This window comes from Aspergillus nidulans, chromosome II (genome assembly GCF_000011425.1).
Source record: "Aspergillus nidulans FGSC A4 chromosome II".
Lineage (NCBI taxonomy): Eukaryota > Fungi > Ascomycota > Eurotiomycetes > Eurotiales > Aspergillaceae > Aspergillus > Aspergillus nidulans.
The window spans coordinates 2,304,031-2,327,992 of NC_066258.1; the positions used below are offsets into that span (position 1 = coordinate 2,304,031).

A 23,962-nucleotide genomic window follows, 5' to 3' on the forward strand; every position below is an offset into this window, starting at 1 on the left:
TCCTCTGGAGGCTCTAGGGGTTATTTATGCAGGGGATCAGCTGGGCGAGGTTGCTGACAAGGGTATTGCAGATGGCACAAGAGCTTTGACTGGATAGCTTCGGATATATTGCCAATTTAGCCCTAACCAGGAGTGACAAGGTCAACTCCACCAATGAATAGCATAGGAAAAGGAAGCTAGCAACCAGTCTAGCTTGGACACGGGTTTGGGCTCAATGGCCCCAAATGAGCACCCAAAAACCGCAGGCTCGGGATTTCAACAATCTAGACAACATATCGCCTCCTGGCTCAAGGGGGTGATAGTCCCTCAGCCATGGCGTATAGCAATGACTACTGCGATTATAGTGGTTGAGCCGAAGGAACCAGGGAGTATTAGATGATGCTCAATAACTGTCAGGATTCCTGGGTTGATAGCGTATTCCGTCCTTCGTATCAGATTCAAGGAGCCTGTCGGTAGGATTCCCTGAATACTCTGCTCAATAGAAATGGTCATATGGGGAAAGGTCGCTTATCCGAGTCAATAGCGCAACACCTCAGAACCCCTTTCGACAGACCGTCAAAGATAGAGCCCAACATCATTCTTTCAACTGTAGGCCTTCCTCGATGCCAACCGTTAAGACGAATTTGAGGTGGGGAAAGTTCCGTGCCGTATCTGAGCAACGCGAGCCTCTCAATTGGTTCCGTTTCTGTGCTGGAAGACGCTAATAACGAGGTAGTGGAAGCTGATCGACCTGTATACGTATTATCATAGCTTCCATTCGCTGCCCTGGTATCAAATGTCTGGTCGAGCATTTGGCAGCACTGTTGTACTCCTATTGTAAACCGCAAATCCAGCCATTTGTGTCTGATCTTTCGACTCGATTCATTGCGGCGTCGAGTCATTATTGAGGCCGGACAGACCTTCATTTAATGGAGGCTATGGTGATCTTCTTCCGCTTGACTTTGGCTCGATCGATGTGTTTCGCCTGAGTGGTGATGATGGAGTCAGGTCACCTACGGGACCTTTTGTTTAGTATCTCGAACATAACGAGCATTGACATTCTAACAAGACACTTACCGGGATAAAGAGCACGCACTAGCTCTCATAGAGTGTTAATCACCGGGTTCGAGTCGCCGAAAGACGGTGAGGTGGTGTTGATCTCAAGAGTATACAAGGAGGTGGATGAAGCAAATTGCAGGTTCAATCCAGCCTCGTAGTGACCAGCCATGAGCCAGCGCAAGCTAGCATTTGTTTTATATCCTGATTCTTTCGTAGTGTCAAGAAAGACGACAAACGTTTACTCCAGACAGCGATTTTTTAGTCTATATGTAATCCTCGAAATCGGCTTCACTCTTAAACACACGTTGGTTGTTTTCCAGCCCACTTTCAAGACTTAGTACGAGTATTTTATTTAGCTAACTGCAATAAATGAGGGTGGGCGTGAATCTATCTCTAATATTCCATATATAGAATACTGGTTTCAATATGACATAATGAAGTAGGCCTAAATTTGGAAAGATTTTGCACTATCTCGACATGAACAACATGCTGTACTATGAGCAAAATGCTCAACAATGCGTGGTTGGATCCACCTTTAGAGACGGCAGATCAACAGGAGTGAGACCTATGGTCATCCTGCCCTACTCGGCCTTGACTGAAGCTGGAACCTGGGATGTGCCTCGTTTCTGGCCTACTCCGTAGTATTGGAAACTAGTGGAGCTGGGTGTGCGCTGTATGGCCCTATATAGTATCCGAAAAACACCGCCAAACTACCAAGGCGACTACCAGATTAGTCTTGAACAGTCAGTCACTTTGCCATTGCATATCCTGGGTTGTACGCGAAGCCGATGCATTGGCACAGGGCGGGTGAGTTGCACTAGGATTAAGAGGGGAAGTGGCAGGCAGCATTGATGCCATCAAACAGGTGTATTCCATTTGGTAACATCCGACCCTTCACCAATGCCAGCCGTATGGTAAAAGAACGCATCATTGAGCGAGAAATAGGACCGCGAATCCCATTCGGCAGCATGTGTCTTCTGCGCGACAGACCCGAGAATATCGATACCCTTTTGTAAAGCATACTTGAGGTCTGAGGTTTACTGTTAAACTAAGGATGCTCAAAAGCGGACATTTTCTTAGAAGACCCCGTAAAGAGCACGTAAATTTTAACAGATCCCTTCGAGAATAGCCTAGATTAACGTGGGATCCGTTAATTGTCTGTGAGTTTGGTATGTTGTATACCCTGAAGCTGTGATGTCAGTCTTCTCCGTTCCTGATGACGACTAGATCTTCTAGATCATTTAGAACTGGTTGCAGAGGTAGGGTTTGATTTCCTCGAGGTTATCGAGAAGGGGCCGAATAGGTGTATATCCGCATGCATATATATCACCACGCGCATTGACTGGCGTCTGATACAGTATACGCCAGTTTCTTTAGGGGCAATTAACTCTAATAATCCTTGGAAGCAAATATTACCAAACAGGGCATGAGGGACCTAAACTCTAAACAAACAGCGACAGATGGCAAAGTCGGTGACCATAGACTTAAGTGAACTAGTGGTATGCTTGCGCACTGGCTGGAAGGAGACAAGTCCGACTTCAAAGGTCAATCCTACTGACCACGACCCCTTGGCCCAGCGGACCGGTCACAAAGAGGTTTGCTTGCTTTTTCCCATTGTTCTCATCCGGGTCAATTGCTACCAGAACAGCTGTGCTGGCGGTTCGGAGAATATGCCCGTCATCTTGGAAAACCACCTTTTGTGTCCATTTGTTGCGGTCCATGTCTTTGCTCTTTGACTTGGTGTTTGCCTTGGGCTGGACCAGCACGACCATCACCGGGTCCAGTCCATTCGAGAAGGCGATTGCCTGTGCTAGGCCAGCAAGAACATACCCGCTGGCATCTCTCCCGGTTTTGGCAACGTACGGATCGGCAAAGTAGGACGGATTGTCCAGAGTGCAGGGAAGTTGAACCATCTCGTAAATCTTGAGCTGGGGTTTGTGTTGCTAGTCCACTTCCGCCAGGAGAAGCTGGCCGATGGCGGTACGGCAGATTATGACTTCTGACGAGGTCTTGCCGTGACCCAAACCGTTGTTGTTGTGAATACCTTTGTTCGCCACGGTTCCAATCACACCGGCCATGTCATCTACCTCGCCTCCGTGCTTCAGGCTCTGAGTGATGGGATCCGCGATCTTCAGGTGGATCAGGTCGGTCGGGGCTGTCTTTCCGTACGCAAGATCCTCAATGAGTCTCATGATTCCATCGCGGTAGAATGATCGTTGGTGACGTAGATCTCATTTAGCGTTTGGAAATACACGTCGTTTGGGGTTCAGATCAGGGGATGCCAGACGGACCGCACGTGCGTTGCTTCGGTGGAGCCGATTTTATGATGGAAGATCTCCAGCCACGAGCGAGCTTGGGGAATTTCAGAAGGGATCGGGCGAGTAGGGTCGTCATAGTAGGCCAGGTTGGGCAGGTGATTCACTGCCACAATGTAGATGGAGGTTGGATCCTCTGGAGGAGGGCAGATATCGATTCCATGGGTGTTGAAGGGTCCCTTAAAACTACGCAACGTCAGGCGTGTAGCAGTCAGAGTCTATACACTGTTTGTTAGCCATAGCGCTTCGGTCAGGGACCAGTTTGCGATTCGAAGGCCAGAGACCCGCAAAGAGGGTTATCTTCTCCGAGTGCCCGGCCGCCATCCAGGCGGCGCCAAACCCTAAGCGATCGTCGGCCAGCACGTGGTCCGGCCAAAGATCGAGTCCTTCTAGCGTTCATTGCTAAGCGCCTTGTGTGGCGGCGCATCAAGGAGAGATGGACTCTTGAATGGGCGGGGAGAAGGAACGACTGGTTCCGGCTCCGGACAAGAAGAATCTACGGCTATTTGAGAATTTCCCCAGCCGTACACATCAATCTTGGTTCACACGAGATCAATGGGTATAGTGTTCAATCGCTTCTTGTCCAACATCGATGGGTCTGGTTCTGATGAGTGCTACCTGGGTCCCGGGTCCCAGACGCCGAGACCTGTCCTCCTACAGTGCCCATTGTACACGGATCTGAGGAAGACGATGTTGGACAAGATTCGGGCTGGACGGAACTTAGCCACATCACTGACTACCATGCGGTCATGTCGGACTCGCAGAGCACCCGCTACGTGGCCGAATTCCGGTAAGAATAGGTCTACCGGGTCAATCTCGTCATGTCAACGTTGAACCAGACGGAGGAAGACTCAACGACTGGTCAGGACGAACTCGCAGCGGAATAGGTGACGAAGCTGCTGGTTGTGAGGAACGCGGGCTCCCAAGGCCTGTCGAGAGGCAGGATCAGCTAGCACGATGATGACTGAAACTTTGACTATAATTCATCAGCGTAACGTTCAGCGGATGATAATCGGTCTATTAGTGATTATGTCTCTGACCTTTAGCAAAGAGTTCTAGTATATGATAGAGCAACCTACCTATATACTTAAGAGTGCCAGGCATAGCTACTCGCTAGCAGACTTCAAACACTACCATTGGTACTAGACTTTATAAAAGTATACCGTCGAGTCTCCTGCTATCGAGCTATTTGTATGACGTGTAATATCCTGACTTGGTAAAAGTAATCAATTGTCCGCTGTAAGAGGTGAATATCCCTAATACTAGGTAGATAACTGTTACAACACCGCCCAAGTCGCACTATTGCGCGGCGTATGTGACCAACAGAAACAATGGAAGGGCAGTTACCAATGGATCCCAGAGAAATACTTACACCAGACAGGCTTCCATAGAAAAACAGTGCAGTAGTCAGCTATCTGAGACTAAACTTTCCCAATTAAATTCACCCAAGTCCAATACTTGGAGGCACCCCCATCTATCGGCACAAATATATATCGTACATGATTATCCCTGCAAGGCCTAATCCACTCGAGCAATGTTGCCCAGACCCACAAGCCAGAGCTCATTCATGTTCTTCCCTGCAAACGCAATGCTATTGACGCGAAACGGCGCCTGGATCTGCACTAACAGGATACCGGTCCCATCCATAATGTCGATGGGATATCCAGAAGCGGCGACGAGATATCCGTTGCGCGCGATCTGCAGTCCATCAGCCCGCCCACTCCACAGCCTGGTAGATTGGGCGTTGATTGATAATGGAGCTGGTCTTCGTGCTATATTGCACCACATCAAAGACATAAATCGTCTGCGGACCTCTGTAGTCCAACGTATAAGAAATCTCATCAAAGGGTACCGATAGAGACCCTGAAGCCGCGCCTGTGTCGGTCACGTACAAGATTTTGCCAGACGGAGAAAAGCGAGTGCCGTTGGGTTGTCTCAGAGCTGTGCTGGCCACCTGCACCATTCCAGTGCTAGGTCGGAATCGATAGATGGCCGGGTTCAGTGACGGCGCATTAGTCGACGTCTTGTCCAGCCAGCCGTAGTCTGTTTTGATTTGCATATTCGGATCAGCGAGTGCCGCATTCAGGTGAATAGGAGACTTGACTTACCGTCGTCTGTGAACCAGATGTCGCCATTGGACTCAATGGCCAAGTCATCTGCTCCGTTGAAGTAGTACCCAAAGTAGGTGCTAAGGAGCGGTGTCGTCTTATTCGTCTTGGGGTCCAAGGTGTAGATTCCAGTCGTAAAGAATTCAGAGGAGGCTATTATTTATGCCGGTGGTGCTGTAGTAGAGCAGGCCGTTGTGGTAGGCTGAACCTGTGGCCGCATACAGCGGCGGATTCGGGGTGAAATATTCCATATTGGGCGGCGATACATTCAGGTTGATAACCAGCAGCTCGGTGTCTGCCTGATCGATTGGCCAGACGTACAGACGGCCCAGTTCCGGCACATATGTCGGAGCTTCATGGTGGACCATGGGCGTGCTAACATCATCTGGAACGTGGGCGCACTCCCTCGGATAGCCTGGGCTCGAGCAAGATCATACACAATGAAAGTAGCATTCGCGATCGATGCAAAGGATGTATCCGCGGGGACCACAGCTGAGGCGAAGCTGCCCGTGGCCCCGAGGTTGATCGGAGGAGTTCTGGAGAATTTTCCAGGCAGAACACTGGCATATTTGTGGACGCAGATTACCGTCCTTTTGTCCCATGATCCGCATGAGGATAGCACCGTCTAAGCATGGACACCAACAGTAAAGAGTGAATAGACAGCAAAGAAAAGAAGAAGGATTGCAGTCGCCATGATGGGCAAGAATATGAAAGGATCGTCGGTTGATGAATGATGATTGACGGCTATTGGTGGGTACTTGGAATCCAGTAGCAGTGCCGCAGTCCCATTTATATACCTCTTCCCTTCGAGGACGCAGACATATTTCGATTTTGGGTTCCTTTGCGGACCCCGAGCTCATTGTTGGAGCCTTAGGGCTAAATCGGAGCCGAAAGTCCGAGGGCCAAGGCTATAGTAGAGATTCAGGTACATTCGCAATGCCAATGTGATAGGGCCTGGTTGGGGTCGAAATGTCTGAGAAACGAGGCTGAGTAGAGATCCAAGAAGAGCGCATTCTGAAATTGATGCTGCGGAATGCCTTAGCTGCAGGCCCCTGCATAATCTGACAGTTGCATGTGGTGATTCCACGTGGGGGCAGGGGTCAAAGCTCACATGAGTTCGTACGGACAAGAGTTAAGCTGCTGTTTGTAACCCTTTTCTTTTTAGAAATGATTTCTGATCTTATAATGCGTACAGCGATCTTCTCTGAATCTGGGTGTCTTTACGTACTTACTCGGGTATCAGTCAGTCGATCGACGTGCCTGTCATTCGGGAAGCATCTTGGACCATATAATGATACTACCATGCTGCTCGTGACTGACGTGAGATAGGTGAGACATTGGGACAATGTGCGCGTACCTGAATAAGCGTACATTTGTCTGATTGGCTAAAGGATTAAACTTTGGGTAGGCAAGTTGCTATCTATTTTGCTCGCTCTCAGGACCCGAGGCCGAGCTCTTGTCAGATCAGGACAGGAAATCGACAAGCAATGAGCCGTAGATACGGCAAGCCAATGAAACAAAACCGATAAAAAGTAGTTAGGGGTATACCTACTGTATGGGGATTTGATGATTCAATATTGCATTATCCCACTAAACATTGAACATTTATATAGGATTTGAAAGTAAAGTATATGCCAAAAAGAAGAGAAATTGAAAGGTAAAACCAGCTAGGTGCTTATTTCTGGACGAAAATATGCAAAACCCTACTATCCTATAGACTATGGATATACCCAGGATCCACAGTCCAACCCACATGGATATGAAGGTGGGCTGGATAGGTTCATGTTCAACCCGTATCCAATCCACGACAGTCTAGACTTGACCAACCACATATCCACACATTCTTTACATCTAGCTGGAATCACTTGGCTGGGTAGGTCACTCTCTCATTGAGTAGAGACTATTTGAAAGGAATGACATGTCGATATTCAGTAGATGGTTCACCCCAGGCCTGCTTTTGATGTGTTGAATTACATTTCCAACCTCGTTCCCCGGAGAGCGAAATACTAGTTAACTATTTATAGACACTTTACATGATCGAATTCCAGAATTTGGCTTTAAAACTCCAATCACTAGATTATGGCTTTGGACATTGAGGGAACTTTGCAAAAAGCAGTTGGAAAACAGTCTAAAGTGTGACGTTTGCAATGTTGTCAACTACCATTTGAATGGGTGAGTGGGGGTCAGGTACGAACAGTGAAATAACATGCGAAGGACGACACAACAGTGTGGCAGTATCTATGCAGGAAAACAAAAGAAAATGTCACACTATAGACAATTCAACATGCCGTCTCCTCAACGCCAGCCTCAACATTTCACTCCCACTCAAACATGCAGCTTCTGCGATATATGCCCGATCCAAGGAGAATGGTTGGCCTATCACGTTTGGTACAGATTTGCCCTCCAGGGCATCCGGCTGGACGTTCTCCGGCCGAATTCGGGCCAACAGAAAGTTCCACCAGGCGGCAACCCCAGGTCGAAGGTGAGAGGAGTGGAAGGGGACGTCTATACCAGAACGGGGTATTGTGATTTGCCCCGCGTGAGCACAGTGGGCTTGGAGAGGGCGTGAGCCGAGCGGATGGCTTCGTGGATCAGCGAGCTGATGGCAGTAGTGGATGGCGATGGTCGTTGCCAGTTGAGGAAGAACTCTCACGCATCCATTGCGAGATCCGATTGCACGGCAGTTCTGAGAGACTGTTGAGAATCTCAGCCAGGGCGTAGAGATTGGAGTTCTACAATGTGATAGTCAGTACGGTTTCCCCAGTAGATGTATCACTTAGGAGAGAAACATGGCCCGCACAGACGTATTGTTCTCCCTCACATTATAGTTCACAATCTCAAGAAGTTCCCCAGTCTCAGCGGCAGTGGTGGCGGCAACGAGAGACAGTGCGGATTGGTTGAAAACTGATATCACGACCTCAGTTAGTCCAGGGAACATATACAGGAGATGTCGAGGATATGAACAACCTATCTTGGTTGACGCGAGCCGGATTGACTGCCACCATGGAGTAGCAGTTGCTCCCTGAGAGTCCGGTCCACCGCCAGTTGCATGGTCATTCCCCGGACGCGATATCCATCAGATCCTGAAAGCCAATAAAGCCTCCCAAGCAGGCCAAGACACCATACCTATTATAAAAAAAATAGCTTTTTGCTATATGCAAATCCTAAGATTGGGGATTTTCCAGCATTAAGCAGGATTTTTAGCGTGTCGTACGGAAATATAAAGGGCCTTCTGCCGCCCTTTTCTGAGTGCTGGTGGTTCAATACACTGCTAGCGCTAATGTTTTGGTAGTAGGGCGGAACAACAACTGTCATATGTTTATTGGTGAAGGCGATTTCAAGAACGACTCTATCGTGCTATGTCTATCTAATATTTAAATTCAGAGCCGGTCAATCTCTGCACATACGGCGTCCACTACATCCTGTGTCTTCGCGTTTCCTCCCAAATCCGCTGTAAGGATGCCAGCCTCACAGACTCGCTCAACACAGCCCATCAGCTTATCTGCTGCATCTTTCTCTCCCAGCCAAGAGAGCATCTCAGCGGAGGACCAGAACGTAGCCACTGGGTTCGCAACTCCCTTGCCCGTGATATCAAATGCACTGCCATGCACCGGTTCAAATAGCGACGGATTCTTCCTCGTAGGGTCAAGATTACTGCTTGGGGCCACGCCGATTGAACCGGCCAAGCCTGCCGCCAGGTCCGAAAGAATGTCCATATGTAAGTTTGTCCCAACAATTGTGTCCAGCGAGTCCGGCTCGGCAACCATCCTGATGGTAATCGCATCAACCAGCATCTTATCCCAGTCAACGTCGGGGAAATCCTTGGCCACCTCTGCAGCCACTTCGTCCCAGAGGACCATGCCGTGGCGCATCGCATTGCTCTTCGTCACCACCGTAAGCTTCTTGCGTGGCCGCGAGCGAGCGGTCTCAAAGGCAAACCGCATAATCCGCTCAATCGCCACTCGGGTGAAGACGGCGACCTCAGTAGCTGCCTCCCACGGGTGGCCGATATGGCTGCGTCCTCCTTGTCCGCAGTACTCGCCCTCGGAGTTCTCACGCACAAGCACCCAGTCGATGCCGTTTTTAGCCGTGGTGAGGGGACTCTTGGTTCCAGGGAAAGTCCGGACAGGACGGACATTGGCGTACAATTGAAGTGGACTGCGGATCTTTAACAGCAAGCCCCAGAGGGAGATATGGTCGGGGACGTCTACCAAGGTCAGAATTCTTAATCAATGCGAGGGGGTTGCAGTGAAGCAAGCATACCAGGATCGCCAACAGCGCCAAAAAGGCCGGCATCAAATTTGCGAAGGATATCCAGGGCATCGTCAGACATGAACTGGCCGTGTTCCTTGTAGTACTTAGTTCCCCATGGAAGATGGGTGAACTCGATCTGGAAGCCCAGCTTCGAGGCGAGCTTGTTGACGACCTGAATTGTGGCCGAGACCACTTCTGGGCCAATGCCGTCACCGGGAATAGAAGCGATCTTATGCATCTTGAGATGATGGTTGATGTGAGTAAAGAGATTGAGAAGGGAGTGACTGCATCCTCTTATGTGTCGTAGACGGGAGAACAATTCGGCTGATCCTTCAGCCGACTCTGCAACCTGTAAGTTGGGTCACCGTGAGAGTTCATCCTCCCAAGTCCTACAAAACAAGTATCCGATATCAAGTACTATGATTATATAACAATACAATTACGCAATTCTCACCTGCTGCCTTTGCCAGCAACTCGGTTCGCAAAAGCAGAATCAGACAATCAGGAACAGCGTATGGTCACGTGATCTAGGCCATTTTCTTCACAGTTGGACTCATCTTCCATCATCATCGTCATCATCGTCGACTCCTCAAGATGCCTGCTCGATCACAGTCACGAATCACAACTGCTTGTAACTCCTGTCGTCAACGAAAGCAGAAGGTAAGGGCATCCCTAGGCAGAAGCCCAGCTAATCCGGTAGTGCAGCGGAAATCGGTAAGCACACCTCATCCACGGGAGCTTCAATAGCCTAACAAAATGGAGGCCCAAATGCATCCAATGTCTCGAGCACCGGCGCAGCTGCAATTGGCCTGAGCAATTAAAACGGTATTTATGCACGGTTATCCCCATAGAAGCCTGTGATTGCTGATTGGCGGTGGTAGAGGACCCGCAAAGGGCTACATCGAAGCCCTTGAGCGCCGTCTCCAAGAGACCGAAGGCCTCCTTCTGGGGATCCTGCAGCAGGTTTCCGACTCTCAGCTAGCAGAAAGTATCCCAGTCCCACATCATGATCCCCCGGGGCAGCTCCGGTCCGCAAAAAGGGGCAGCGAGTACTGGAAGCTGTTCCCACTAAGATCTGTGCAGGAGATCCGCGCCTGGCAGGAAGATTGTCAGCGATCTGTGCCCGAACGGGCTTCTACTTCTACGTCTACGCCTCAGCTTGCCCAAGGTGATTTGTCTACTCCAACAGTTGGAGACGAACCGGGCATTGAACGAGCCAGTTTGCAGATACAGCAGGAGAGCCCGGGACCACAGCCGAGCTTGAGTACGTGGCGTGGAGCCCCTTCGGTCAATTTCCAGCAGCAGTTTCTTTGGTAGTAGTCAGGCGACCCTGTTTCTGTGCTTTGTTCCCTCTCCCCGCATCGTCGGTACCAGCGGTACACCGTACTCCCCGGGTCTGGGGCTTTCCCCGGCCTCCACAGCCCCGCAATCCCGTATAAGGGGTTGGTCGCGGTGACAACGTTAATGACGAATACTCCCCGCGTTTAAGCTACAAGTTCACGTCCACTGTCAGAAGAGAAGACAAGTCTTACAACTATGGCTCTCAAGAAGGTTGGTCTCCCGTTTCTTCCAAGGACCTTCTAACAATGCGTAGATCATCGTCGTCGGCGCAGGCCCTTCAGGCCTGCTCCTTGGCCTTTTACTCTCCAAACAAGGCGTACATGTAGAGCTCCTGGATGCAGAAGCGAAAGTCAGTGACCAGCCACGTGCAGCGCATTATGCCTCGCCGGCCGCCTACGAGCTCGACCGCGCGGGAGTCCTGGAAGACGTAAAATCCCGCGGCTTCGCCCTCAAAAACATGGCCTGGCGCAAACCCGACGCAACTTTCGTGGCAGGCACCACGACTGAACATCTTCCTGCAGATTATCCACACCGCATGGTGGTGCTACCGCTAGACCAGCTCGGTGAACTTCTAGTAGAGCACACTCAGCGCCAGCCGACGGCTGATCTCAAATGGTCTCACCGTGTGGTAAAAGTTGGACAAGAAGCAGACCATGCCTGGGTGGATGTTGAGACCCCAAGCGGCCGGCAACGCATGACTGCAGACTATATAATCGGCTGCGACGGCGCGAGCAGTACTGTTCGCCGAGAACTCTTCGGGCCTGAATACCCGGGCGAGACACTCAATGCGCAAATTATCGCAACAAATGTATGACCCCTCCGTACACTCTATACCATCCAAACTCAGGTGAGAAACAGGTCTACTACGACTTTTCGAAAGATTTTCCGACAGACACCAGCTTCATCATCCACCCAGACAACCTGTTCATGGTCGCGCGCATCACAAACGACGGCCTATACCGCGTCACGTATAAAGATATCCCCAACCTCTCGCGTGAAGAATATATCTCTCGCCAACCGAAACGCTACGAAGAAATCCTTCCAAGCCACCCAAAACCCCATGAGTACAAGATCACCAATATCTCTCCGTACAAACTGCAGCAGCGCTGCGCTCCTTCCTTCCGCGTGGGACGCGTGCTTCTTGCAGCTGATGCGGCGCATCTGTGTAACCCTTTGTACGCACTTTCCAACCCCAATACCCTCCCGGTATAGCAAACCAGCTAACAATATGCGACCAACAGCGGCGGCCTCGGCCTGACTGGCGGCATCGCGGACATCGGCAGCCTCTACGATGCCTTGATCGGAATCCACAAAGGTCTCGCAGATGAAGAAATTCTTACCAAATACGCCGACATTCGGAAACAGATCTGGAAGGAAATCATTGACCCGATGTCGAGAGAGAACTTTGCGCGGCTGCATCAGGACGCCGAGACTGCGAGGGAAAATGATCCGTTCTTCAGGCTTTGTGTGCAGGCCGAGACAGATGCGGATCTCAGTAGGGAGCTTGCCATGGGGTATGACAAGTTAAGGGTTGATATGACGCAGTTTTACAACCTAGATGCATAGGATGGGCTTTCGCCTAAGCCTTGACTAGACGCTAAGAGAGCCCAGTCAGAAACGTACGGGTAAGGTTGGTTTTCTGCAGCATTAAATCTTACAAGATTATATGTATATATCTGTATATATCTGTATTTGACTTTAATATATCCACTATATGTTTGTCGTGTCCGTTATATATTCCTCGTGCGATGTCGTATTTTAAGTATCGGATAAAAATCTTCCGGCTCTCACTCGCCTCTTGCCTCATTCCAAGCTAAAGTCAACTTCAATCTCATTCTCGTTTCCCCACAACTCTCCAACGAGATGTAATGAACTCTAGCTAAGATGGCAACCCCCGAAATCGGCTCTTTAACAGCACACTCACCCCAAGAAAGCCAATTCGTTGGTTCCTCCAGTGGGGTCTTCTTCATCAACACCGTCCGGCGTGCATTCGGCTCAACCTCGCGCGAATTTCCTCAACCAGAGGATACGCTTGTAGGCAGCGAGGACTCCCTGCAAGACCTGCGCTCAGATACCCAGGCAAGCGCAGAAGAAACGCCGGTCTCGCAATGGAAATACGACCCCTCCATCGCGTGTGTGCTTGGCCAAGCGCCGCCGCAGCAGCTAGCAAAAGATCTGATGATGGTCTATTTCAAAGTATGGCATCCGCTGTTTCCGTTCTTGCATGGCCCAACTTTCTTGAGGGCTATGGAGGGGCTGTATGGGGAGGGAGCCGAACAGACGGCGGCTGAGGGTGAAGCTGAACGACGAGAGCCTCAGCAGCACCAGCAACAGCAGCAGAACAAGCGTCATACCTCAACCGCTTGGACAGCGATCTTTCAATGCGTCTTCCACCTCGCTATGTTGATCACGCCTGATCTCCCGCTCCCCCCGTCATGCCGCATTCAACCCCCCATAAGCTCCAGCATCCATACACTCCTTACCCCTCTTACAGCGCGGCACGATCTGCTTTCGTTGCAGGCCCTGCTCGCCGCGCAGCTGTACCTGGTGGCAACAATGTCTCTGCGCACCGCCTCAACTGTGGGAGGGTGTATGCTGCGCTCAATGCTGCACGCGGGCCTCCACAGATGTCCGTTCCGGTACAGGGAGCTTTCAGCCTCTGCCACTTCGCAGCACCGCCATCTCCGCAAGCGCATTTTCTGGTCTGCGTACGCGCTCGATCGCTACTTAAGCCAGGCGCTGGGTTTACCGCTGGGTGTCCAGGACTCGGACATTGATGTCTGTCCGCCGGGGGCTCCTGAGGTGCATAGACCGTTACAGCACCTACCCGTTGCGGGCGCAAACATGATAGGGCTCTCGGAAGAAGAGGCAGCAGCCGAAGCTGAGCGAACGAGAAGGGAAACGCCCTTTGCGAGCTACGTCCAGTCTGGCAAATTAACAGGCGAAGCCCTCGAGCTCTTCCATAAATCGATCTATGTGCGCTCGGTATCCCAGACATCCGTCCTGCTCTTGACGACATCCGTCCATAAATGGTGGAATGGCCTTGACTTACCACCGCCACCGCCCCCGGCACCACCATCCTCATTGGAAACGAGAGAGACTGAAGAAGCCCCCTTCAACTACACCCCCTTTTTCACCATCCTCTACCACCACCTTCTCCTCCTCCTGCACCGCCCTGCCCTTTCCCTCCCAAATGGAACGCCCGAGTTCCTCTCCGCACTTCAATCATGCATCTCAGCCGCGCGGCACATCCTCTCCGCGCTCAACACGCAAAAGGACGCAGGCCAAGCGTTCTTCTGGCCTGGATTCCTGAGCGCGGCATGGATGGCAGGCTTGGTACTCGCTTTCGCGTGTCAGTTAGGACAGTATGTGCTGCCCAAGGGTTGTGCAGAAATTGAGAATTGTCTTGAGATCTTGGGGATTATGGCCGGGCAGTGGGAGCCGGCCAGACACTGCCAGCGCGCTTTGAGGGTGCTTCTTAAGGCTGTTTCTGGTGGGTCTAGTGTAACTGCTAGTAATGGCACTGCAGGCATAGAGAATTCGAATGAAATGGCCACTATCGGCCACGGTGCACAACAGCATCTACATACTATCTCAGTCGGTGAGGACGCATCGTCGGTAGCAACCGCACAGCCGGTCTCAGCTACGAATGGTCGCAAGAAGCGGAAGTTGGAGTTGTCTTCTGCGGAGACTCAATTGCAGGATTCTACAGTTGATCAGGAAACTATCACGGAGTCTGGCGTAACTGGAGGAAGCGAATTGTTTACGCCGGGAGAGATAGGCGGGCAAGATGTCGGCTGGGGTCACGCGCTGGGGTTGGACTTCAACATGGTAGACCTACTGCAGGAGGGCAATTTCGACAGTCTGATGGATTTGTTTGGGCAGCAGTATCCGACTTTCTAGGATAACTACTTTGTGATACACATAAAAGCTACATGCGTGGTTTACAGCTTTAGAAACCATGAGGAAGTCATAAGTCTATATTACACTCGTGTCATCGATATAAACGAGCAGGTAAGAAGCTAAAGACATCACAACTTCCTCCCTCTCGCCACGAAAAGAAAAAAGCCATGGAATCCGAACAACTTTTCTCCCGCCCTTCATAAGAACGTCGGGAACCGAACCCAGGGATATCAGGACCAGGAGGGAAAAAAAAAAAGTGGAAGATAAAGGAAATAGGAGAATGGGGTTAGAAGAAGAAGGAATAAGGGAGGGCGGATAGAAGGAGGTGAATCGTTAATTCAATGGGTAGGTCATGTCATCAAAAATAGAACGTGAGACAGAATTCCGACTTGCTGGGAGAAAGCACATTTAAGCCTTGTTCTCCTCAGCAGGAGCCTCCTGAGCAGCCTCCTTGGGCTTCTCGGCAGCAGGCTCGTCGGACTTGTTCTTCATGTACTCGTCATAAACGCTAAGGGCTTCGTCGACCTTGGCGCGCAAAGCCTCGTCATCCTCGAGACTGTATACTCATTAGCACTGCACAATATAAAGGGGATGACTGGGAGGATAAAAAACTTACAGGCCAAGCAGTTCAGTGTTGTCCATCTCCAGAAGCATACCAGTAATCTTACCAGCAAGCTCGGGCTGAGTGGCCTGGATCTTAGGGTAGAGAGCCTCGCCGAGCATCTGCTTCTGTTGCTGAGGAGGAGCGGCGGAGAGAGCTTGGGCAGTGAGAACACCGACGGGAGTTTCGGGTCCGGGCTGACCGACGGCTTGACCGCGACCGCCCTGGCCGGGGCGCATCTGTCCGCCAAGAGGAACGCCACCACGGCCGCCACCGTAGCCACCACGCATAGGACCACCCATTCCGGGGACCTGACCACGGCCACGGCCACCACCAAACTGACCCTGAACCATGGGGTAGCCCATGCCGTTAGGGATACCAGGGCCCTGCATGGCGCCCATGGGGAGACCTTGGAAGTTGGGGGGGATCTGCTGGTTGGGGCCAACGCCACGTCCACCCTGCTGGCCAGGGAAAGGACCGGGGTACTGACCAGGGCGACCGGGCATGCCCATCATCATACCGGGCTGGGGAGGGAACATGCCGCCACGTTGAGCACCAGGGATGAAACCCTGCTGGCCGGGGCCGTAGAAAACGGCGGGAGCCATGTAAGCCTGGCCCATACCGGCTGCAGCGGCAGCCTGCTGCTGGCGGATGTTGTTGCGGGCCTGGATGCTGGCCTCAAGCTGGCTGCGGCGGACATCCTTGCGCTGGGCAAGGGCGACATAGAGAGGCTTGCCGTTAACCATGCGCTGGTTCATCTCAGTGACAGCCTTGGAGGCCTCGTCAGGGCTGCTGAAGCAAACGAAACCAAAGCCCTTGCTCTTGCCGAGGGGCTTCTTCTCAGGCTTCTGCTCAGCCTCCTTCTTCTCCTCCTTCTCCTTCTCCTCAGCGGCAGGTTCCTTCTCACCCTCGGCGGCCTTCTCATTCTCCTTGTTGGCGGACTCCTTGGTCTCAGACTCAGGAGTGGCGGTCTCAACAGGAGCGGTGTCGCGCATCACCTTGGCGGAGGTAATAGTACCGTAAGGACCGAAAAGCTCACGGAGCTTGTCATCATCAACATCGTCAGTAAGATTCTTGACGTAGAGGTTGACACCCTGGTACTTGGAGGCTTTCTCCATGCGGGCGGCCTCGTACTGCTTGCGGAGCTCCTCCTCACGCTCGTGCTTCTTCTGGGCACGGCCAACGTAGAGCTTCTGGCTGCGGACTTCCTTGTCGTTCATCTCCTCGACGGCGGCCTGCGCGCTCTCGTGGGTGGAGAAGTTGACGAAACCGAAGCCACGGCTCTTACCCTCGGAGTCACGGCTCAGAGTGGCGGAAGTAATTTCACCGAACTTCTCGAACAGCTTGCGGAACTCCTCATCCTCGACCTCTGGGTCAATGTTCTTGATGTAGATGTTAGTGAAGTTGGCCTTCATCTCCTCGAACTTGCTCTGGCGATCCTTCTTGGAGATGTGGTGGCCGACGAAGACCTTCTTGTCATTCAGAAGCATGCCGTTAACGTGCTTGATGGCGTTGTTGGCGGCCTCAGCGGTTTCGTAGTGCACGAAACCGTAACCCTTGGAGACACCGAACTCATCCTGAGCGACCTTGCAGCTAAGAATGTTACCGAAGGCTGCGAAGGTATCGTGCAGAGCCTTGTTGTCAATAGCGCTGTCCAAGTTCTTGATGAAAACGTTGCCCTGGCCAGTCTTGCGCAGGGCGGGGTCACGCTGAGACCACATGATACGGCAGGGCTTGCCCTTGATCAGGGTGTAGTTCAGCTCATCAAGAGCGCGCTCACCGTGAGCGGTATCGTTGTAGTTAACGTAGGCATAACCGAGGGAGCGTCTGGTGACGGCATCACGGCAGACACGGATGGAGGCAACCTGACCGATGGAGGAGAAAAGCTCGTAGAGCATAGCCTCCGTCACGGAGGGGTCGAGCTCACCGACATAGAGAGAAGCCGAGTGAGGCTGGGAGGTGGTAGCGGGGGCCTCGACAGCGGTAACCTCGGGAGCAGGAGCGTTGTCTGGGGTGCCGTTGGTGTTCTCGGCGGGGGCGGGGGTGGTAGAAGTTTCAGCAGACATTTTGAGAGGCTACTGTACGAGACAAGTGGTTAGCAGATGGGTTTTAAAGGAGAAAAAAATGTCCTAGCGAAACCGGAGCACGAGCGTTCAATGCGTCTCAGCCCGAGCCATACTATAGTCACAATGAAACACCGGCAGGACAAGAGACCGAGAACATGCTCTCAGAAAATACATCCTCGGCGCATATTACATGCGCAGAGAAGATTTTCTGCGGAATCGCACATTGAGAGGAGGGGAAGGCAAAGGCGGTCGCAGAGGCCAGGTAGCCAAGCAATCCAACACAACCAGAACAGCAGGACGGAAGACGTACGGACTCGGTAGAACTCGAGAACGAGAATAAGAAGAGGAAGAGAATCGAATTGGAGAGTTGGCGATGCGAATGAGACGCGATCACGAGGAATGAGGCAAAAGCGGCAGACACGGGATTTCTACCACACAGACGCACACACAGCACAGTCTCGAGATATAGATTCAGATAAGAGAATCCGAGCAGAGGCCTGGATATTTAACAATTTTTTTTCGTTTTCCGGGTTTTTTTTGAAGTTTTTTTTCCGATAGAAGTCGAAAAAAAGGAGGATTGCAGGAGAAGAATGAAAGGGAAGAGAGTCTTCTTGAGGAGGGGAGGAGGAGGGAAGATCAAAGAGAGACGAAGACAAAAAAAAACTTAAGACTGAAGGCGGTCCGCCCGATTGGGGTCCAATTTTTTATTTTTTTCTCACATTTTTTCTGCTTTTCTCTGGCTTTCTAGTGGCGCTAGTCTGCTCTCGGCTAATCTGCGGCTGCCTTAAGGGCTACTGCCTCAGGCGTCGCTCCCTTATCGGGATTGGAACTTCAAAGGAGAGTAGGAGCACCTTATCTACCATAACATTCATAGATAGAACAGCGTAAGAATAATTTGTCCATTAGGTATGTAGTCTAATATACTAACTCAGGTCAAACCCTGCCCCAGAATTCACCGCATACAGCAGCTTCTCCCGCAGAGTGCTCGCACTCTTATATCGCGGCAGTTTCAACAAATTCACACAGGTACTCGTACTGGGAAGCCGCTGGTCGTCCTCGCTCGAGTCCCGGATGCTGAATCTTGGATTCAAATGACTGAATCCCAACAATGGAGCACGTGGAGTCGAAGTCACAAAGCGAAGCACCTTTCGCCGCTCCTCATTCGTCATCTGCTCCAGCACCTCCCAAAATAGCTTAATTGTTGGGTGTTCTTCTTTGTCGTCCCCTATGGTATACACCCCACCGTATAATGTGTTCCGTCGGAGGTCTTGAACATCAATGTCGCCAGACTCGCCACTAACAAGTGTTTGCAACTCAGACTGATTAAACATTGATAGCCAAGATGGTTGGATGATCTGCCCCAAGCCTTGCAGGAAAGCATTTGTTTGCAAAGCAGGCTGGACTTGAAGCCGGTAGCGAGCGATATACGAGATATACACCAGACGGTTCTGGTTTGTGACAGCTGTATCGGAGCCGTTGCTCTTCAGGTCCCGAGTGATTGTGCGACTGCCTCCGTCGGGCAACGGTATAGTGTCCGTAACGGTGAAATTCAAAGAGAAGTCTTCAACGTCCCCGGGATAATTCTTCAATTGTAACTGAACGGGAAGTTAGCACAGATCGTATTGCAAGAATATCATTACGCACCAAACCTTGATAGAGACCTGAGTCCAGGTCCTTCAAGTCGTTGAGGTTGGCTCGATATGCCGTCTCGCGTTGAGCGGAACCCGTTCCGCCCGTCAATGCCCACTTTAGCAGGAAGAACGGCGCGAAACTAACATCCACCAGAATGCCTTCGTAGAGACACTTTCCAATTACACGCCCTAAGAACTCATAGCGCCTGAGTAAGTCACGAACCTGATCATTCCACTCCGGAGTGTTCTCCTTCAATCCAAGCTGCCGCAGATTCTCCTTCCGTTGTTCGACAGCGACCGGGCTGGGATACAGCAAGTGTTGATCGTTCTCCTCGAACAAGCGTAGACCAACTGTGGATTTAAACGCTTCGTTAGTTACACTGGTCAGGAATTCCTTCGTAACACCGCCGCCGTCAATGCCTGCTTCTGGAGCGTTGAACTTGTCGATGAAAGTGATCTGAATTGGCTCCTTCAGACCCTCTCCGAGCTCATAGAATTGGTCGAACGCGTCATCGAACAAACTTTCACGGCGGATATTGGCGTGATGGCGGCTGAGGATATCCTGCATCGTTGAGCGCATATCAGTCAGGCGGCCCATGGAAGCCTGCGCCACTGACATTCGCCACGAATCGGGGTCGATAAATCCGTGCCTTCGGCGCATTTGGTCGCGGTAAATGAACTCGCGGAATATCTGTACCCGTGTGGCAAAAGGAATGAAGAATGGCATATTCTTCAGAATTTCCAATCGTGGGGCCACGGCTTCCAGCTGTTTTCGGCGAGCAGCTTGTTGTTGGCGGCGTCTGAGAGCCTCAATTCGCCGCGCTTGTTGGGCACGACCTGTGCCCACGAGACCGAGTGACGGCTCCTCGTCGTAAGCGTCGGTCATCAAATCGTCAGTATCTTCTTCATCATCGTCCTGAAGCTGGTGCCTGCTCTCCTCCTCAGCAACGACAGCGGGAATGAACCCTTCCATATCAAATCGACTAGTCATCAGCCAGTGCCCATCGGGAAGGAATTTACGCCGTGAATCGCGTTCATGGACCATCCTTAAGAGGCCAGTTACAAGACCCTTAAAATAGTCTAGCGGGATACCAGTCACCCCAGGCAGGCCTTTCTCTTTGTTCTTGTTCTCAAAATCCCTGACACTTGCCAGCGTATCAAGCTGTGAAGTTGTTGAGCTAAAGTAATTCCGGATGCCCCCAGCAACTTGAACCAGCTCATTCTCTGTCAAGTCTGCCGAGTTCCAGTATAGAGTGAATGCGAGGTTTTTGAGGAAAACTGTCATTTCCTTGACGTCATTTAGAGGAAGCGCGCTCTCCCTGGTCCACGATAAACGTATGTTCGAGGAGGCAGTAAAAGAAGAACCGCCAGAAAAAAATTCATCATCATCCATAACCTTTAGTACGAAAGTGTACAACTCGAGAAAAAGAAGAATAATGGTCCATTCTTGGTCTCTGTCTTCTTGAGAAAGATCTGTCGGTCCAGAGCTCGAGTCAACTGGCTTCAACAAGGGCAATACCTTCGTCGAGTCCTGTTTGATAGCATCAAACACTTTGCTAGAGCGAGATGCCTGCCAGAAGTACTTGATAGCTGGAATTCGAGATTCTGGTCCCGCAGCACGATCACCCAGGGTGGCCGATCCCAGGTATAACCACATGCGGATATCATCGCCCCGCCGAGGGAAAACTCTCAGAAGCGTCAAGGCATAATGGGCCAGGTCTTTAGCTTCTGTCGAGGCGCCGGAGCCGGTACTCGCGAGCTCAGTTTGCGAAATATGAGTTGGCTGCAATTGTGAGAGCAGACCAGTTATGCTTGTTTGATTAACCAGGCTGAACAGTTGATCCCTTATAAACGGATGCAGATATGCATCTCTGTTATCTTCATCAACATCGGCAGAGTCTTCCGCCTCCAAGCGCCGGGAAATCTGCAGCACTGTGGAATTCAGCAGCCCCGAAACGACCTTTACAAAACCAAGCTCCGGGGTGTGGTTCGTGGTCTGGCTCCCTAAAGCATATCTGTGGAAGAAGATGAAATAAGCAAGCAACCAAAGTCGAGATTCGACGGCGTCCGAGTCTTGGCTCTGAGCAAGGTGCAGCGGCGCCAGTGCGGATGTCAACAATTTATAGTTAATGTTATTCGCCAAAAAATCTAGCGATCCCAGTTTTTCCAACAAGTTGGGGATAGTGAGATAGCTTTTAGCGAACCACTCGTAAGCAGTAAGAGTCTCAGAGGTGATTGGCAATAGCAAAGTAAGAACACTCTGAACAATGTCGGATTTAGACAAAGGCGACCGGCTCGATATTGAATCATGATTATTTGTAATGACTGCCATAGTAGAATAGTATTCCCGTGCAAGACGCGCCATCTGCTTGGGAATGAGATCTGTAAGGAACTTTAGAAGCTGTAGGAGCCGACCGACAGCGTATGCGGGCACATTTGGTGAACTTGCTGACTGCAAGACACGCAAGGTGATCTCGGCCAGACGCTTGAGAAGCATTGTCCATTCGCCCTCCGTTGCCAGTGACGGCACCTCGTGCAGTGTTTTCTGAAACGCGTCCGAAAAGTATACCAAGCGAACTATGTCACCGCCATTCCAAGGCTCGATAAATTGGACCAAAAGGCGTAACTGAGACAAGCATGCCGCGGCAGATTCAAAGGGAGCGGCTGGCTGCACTGCGGAACTCGGCTGCTTCGCCATGTCATCGAACGAAGGCAGCGAGTCTGTCCTTGCAGTCTCGGTAGTGTCCCATTCTGCCCGCCATTTCCCTCGCATTATCTTCCTGCTCCAATAGCCCCTCCATGTCCGTTGCACGACGCGGCTCGCCCCTAACCGATCTCGTTCGAGCTGACGTAGCTGTCTCTCCTGCTGTGCGATCGCAAGAGTGCTCTGTGGTCCGGGGCCGTGGGGGTTTTGTCTTCCGGATGGATATGCGGCGAAGGGGTTGTTGGTGCGGCCTGAGAGGTTCACTTGCCGTGGTCGGCGGGAGTTGCCCGTGAATGTCGTGAACATGGTTTCATCGACTCAGTCGAAATCAGAGGGCCGCAGGAAGGACTCGATCTGTTCGTAGTAAGTAATGCTATCTAGGGAGGCAGATAAACGCCACAAACCCCATGCCGCAGGATGAAGTGATGACTTATCGGGCGGCGATGCTGAGAAGGAGATGGAAAGTCGGAGTTGGTGGGTATGTGATGACAGCATGCAGGCTTTGCACACGCACTGGAGCTGGTACGGCCACTCACCATCAACACTATTTGGGGCTCGTCCAATATACGCACCGTGACCTCTTCCACATCGCCTCAGCGTTCACGATCAAATGCCTGGAGTATATTCTGGTCCTGATTAACTAGGATCGCTGAAACCGTGGTTGTTTCGAGCTCGGGACGAGGCCAGGATGAATTGCTCACCTATATATCTTCTACTCCTAGGTGATCCCTTACCCAACAAGAGCATAGGATCAACTTCCGAAAGAGAAGAAGAGTGACAGCTATCAAGCCAGACTGATAAGACAAACTAACAACAGGGCGGTTCCGGCTTTCGATGTTGTCCAAATCTCGTTGATAGGTCACCAAGGGCCATTGACGCCCTTTCTAGTCTCTGTATCTCTCCACGTCCTATCTCCAAGCAGTGATTAGCAAAGTCAATGAAAGGTGTTGATATAGTACTTTATTGACTACAAGTACCCTTGAATGGTTGTTGACCATTTCTCACTGTGAAATCTTGATATCCCTGCTATCTCGCTCCATTCCTCCATTCTGTGAACATTCTCTGTCTTGAGCGGCTTGGACAATATGACCTCTTCCTGACCCCCGGATCCTAGACTTGGGTAAGTAACGGGAACAATTGAGCCTGGCTATTCGCCAGATAAAGGAGCATGGTTAGTGCCATCAGTAGTTGTCATGGGTCTTGTGGTGGCTTATGAATGTACACGCCCATTCATCACTGTCCAGTAACTAGTACAAAAGAAATATCAGCATCAGGATCTCTAAGCTGGCTTAATTGGCTTTTGGGCACCATCACACTATTTTTCATGGGTTCGTTTCAACGGACCTCCAGAAAATCACCCAATTCCTGTCTCCGGTGTGTTAGATCCTCATCTGTGAGAAGTCGTGATCGCGGGGATTTAAATTAACGAATCCCCTAGTAATCTCCTGAACATTAGTACGATCTCTTCAATAGGAAAGAGACTCCTACCGGAAGTGATGAAATAGGGTTTACTCAGACCTTCTGTCGTACAGTTTCTGAAGGCCGCAGAACCCGACTTGGGTCGCTTATGATCGTTGCATTCATGTCACAAGTGATTGTTCTGCCTTGAAGTTGCCTCGGCAGTCTTCAGAGTTGATGGAGCTGCACCACGAGAGAGTTGTTTCCTGAGATTCATCACTATCTGGTCTTTGTCCTGAGCGCCGGGCGCCCTGAGATTCTTGCTCTAGCAGGGATAGTCTGCCCTCGAGCTCTGTAAGCAGGTCTCTGCGCCGTTGTATTGTAACGTGATCAATTTTAAAAGCTTCATTGAGACGATCGGGACCCTAGCTCTTGCTGACCTCGCGGTTCGCTGCAGATGACTAGATTCAGGTTTAAGGACGCGATTGATGAAAAGGCGGGTCGACTTTTGTCCGATGGCTTTAAATGCTAGATAGGAACATAAACCAGATGGCAAGTGATCAAGCAAAGAGTGTAGTTATAAGTAATTCATTCTAAAAGACT

The 23,962-nt window shown here is 51.1% G+C and overlaps 9 protein-coding genes across 9 annotated transcripts, besides 1 other annotated feature; 4 read left to right on the top strand and 5 right to left on the bottom strand.

Moving 5' to 3' along the window:
• Nucleotides 1–23,962: part of a sequence feature (contig 1.65 1..278071(-1)) that runs on past both edges of the window.
• Nucleotides 1,473–2,054, top strand: ANIA_11424 (uncharacterized protein; the record flags this gene model as incomplete). Its single annotated transcript, XM_050611347.1, has 3 exons — nt 1,473–1,477; nt 1,728–1,781; nt 1,904–2,054. 3 exons carry the CDS (start codon nt 1,473–1,475, stop codon nt 2,052–2,054), a joined length of 210 nt encoding a protein of 69 aa, XP_050467383.1.
• On the bottom strand, nt 2,280–3,230 carry ANIA_04005 (uncharacterized protein; the record flags this gene model as incomplete). Its single annotated transcript, XM_656517.1, has 3 exons — nt 2,280–2,387; nt 2,598–2,966; nt 3,036–3,230. The coding sequence occupies 3 exons, from the start codon at nt 3,228–3,230 to the stop codon at nt 2,280–2,282; spliced, it is 672 nt and encodes a 223-aa protein (XP_661609.1).
• Nucleotides 4,795–6,155, bottom strand: ANIA_04004 (SMP-30/gluconolactonase/LRE family protein; the record flags this gene model as incomplete). The annotated part of the gene is made up of 6 exons (XM_656516.1): nt 4,795–4,827; nt 4,905–5,125; nt 5,166–5,396; nt 5,462–5,614; nt 5,783–6,086; nt 6,123–6,155. The coding sequence occupies 6 exons, from the start codon at nt 6,153–6,155 to the stop codon at nt 4,795–4,797; spliced, it is 975 nt and encodes a 324-aa protein (XP_661608.1).
• ANIA_11423 (uncharacterized protein) lies at nt 7,746–8,473 on the top strand (the record flags this gene model as incomplete). The annotated part of the gene is made up of 2 exons (XM_050611348.1): nt 7,746–7,943; nt 8,384–8,473. 2 exons carry the CDS (start codon nt 7,746–7,748, stop codon nt 8,471–8,473), a joined length of 288 nt encoding a protein of 95 aa, XP_050467384.1.
• On the bottom strand, nt 8,842–9,953 carry ANIA_04003 (isocitrate/isopropylmalate dehydrogenase family protein; the record flags this gene model as incomplete). Its single annotated transcript, XM_656515.1, has 2 exons — nt 8,842–9,668; nt 9,725–9,953. 2 exons carry the CDS (start codon nt 9,951–9,953, stop codon nt 8,842–8,844), a joined length of 1,056 nt encoding a protein of 351 aa, XP_661607.1.
• ANIA_04002 (uncharacterized protein) lies at nt 10,310–12,622 on the top strand (the record flags this gene model as incomplete). Its single annotated transcript, XM_656514.1, has 7 exons — nt 10,310–10,375; nt 10,416–10,429; nt 10,597–10,979; nt 11,205–11,266; nt 11,310–11,864; nt 11,915–12,231; nt 12,298–12,622. 7 exons carry the CDS (start codon nt 10,310–10,312, stop codon nt 12,620–12,622), a joined length of 1,722 nt encoding a protein of 573 aa, XP_661606.1.
• Nucleotides 12,941–14,959, top strand: ANIA_04001 (transcription factor domain-containing protein; the record flags this gene model as incomplete). The annotated part of the gene is made up of 1 exon (XM_656513.1): nt 12,941–14,959. The coding sequence occupies one exon, from the start codon at nt 12,941–12,943 to the stop codon at nt 14,957–14,959; it is 2,019 nt and encodes a 672-aa protein (XP_661605.1).
• pab1 (polyadenylate-binding protein fabM) lies at nt 15,043–17,626 on the bottom strand (the record flags this gene model as incomplete). Its single annotated transcript, XM_050611349.1, has 2 exons — nt 15,043–15,515; nt 15,576–17,626. 2 exons carry the CDS (start codon nt 17,624–17,626, stop codon nt 15,368–15,370), a joined length of 2,199 nt encoding a protein of 732 aa, XP_050467385.1. The 3' UTR covers nt 15,043–15,367.
• On the bottom strand, nt 18,550–22,267 carry ANIA_03999 (ubiquitin-ubiquitin ligase HUL5; the record flags this gene model as incomplete). The annotated part of the gene is made up of 2 exons (XM_656511.1): nt 18,550–19,221; nt 19,271–22,267. 2 exons carry the CDS (start codon nt 22,265–22,267, stop codon nt 18,550–18,552), a joined length of 3,669 nt encoding a protein of 1,222 aa, XP_661603.1.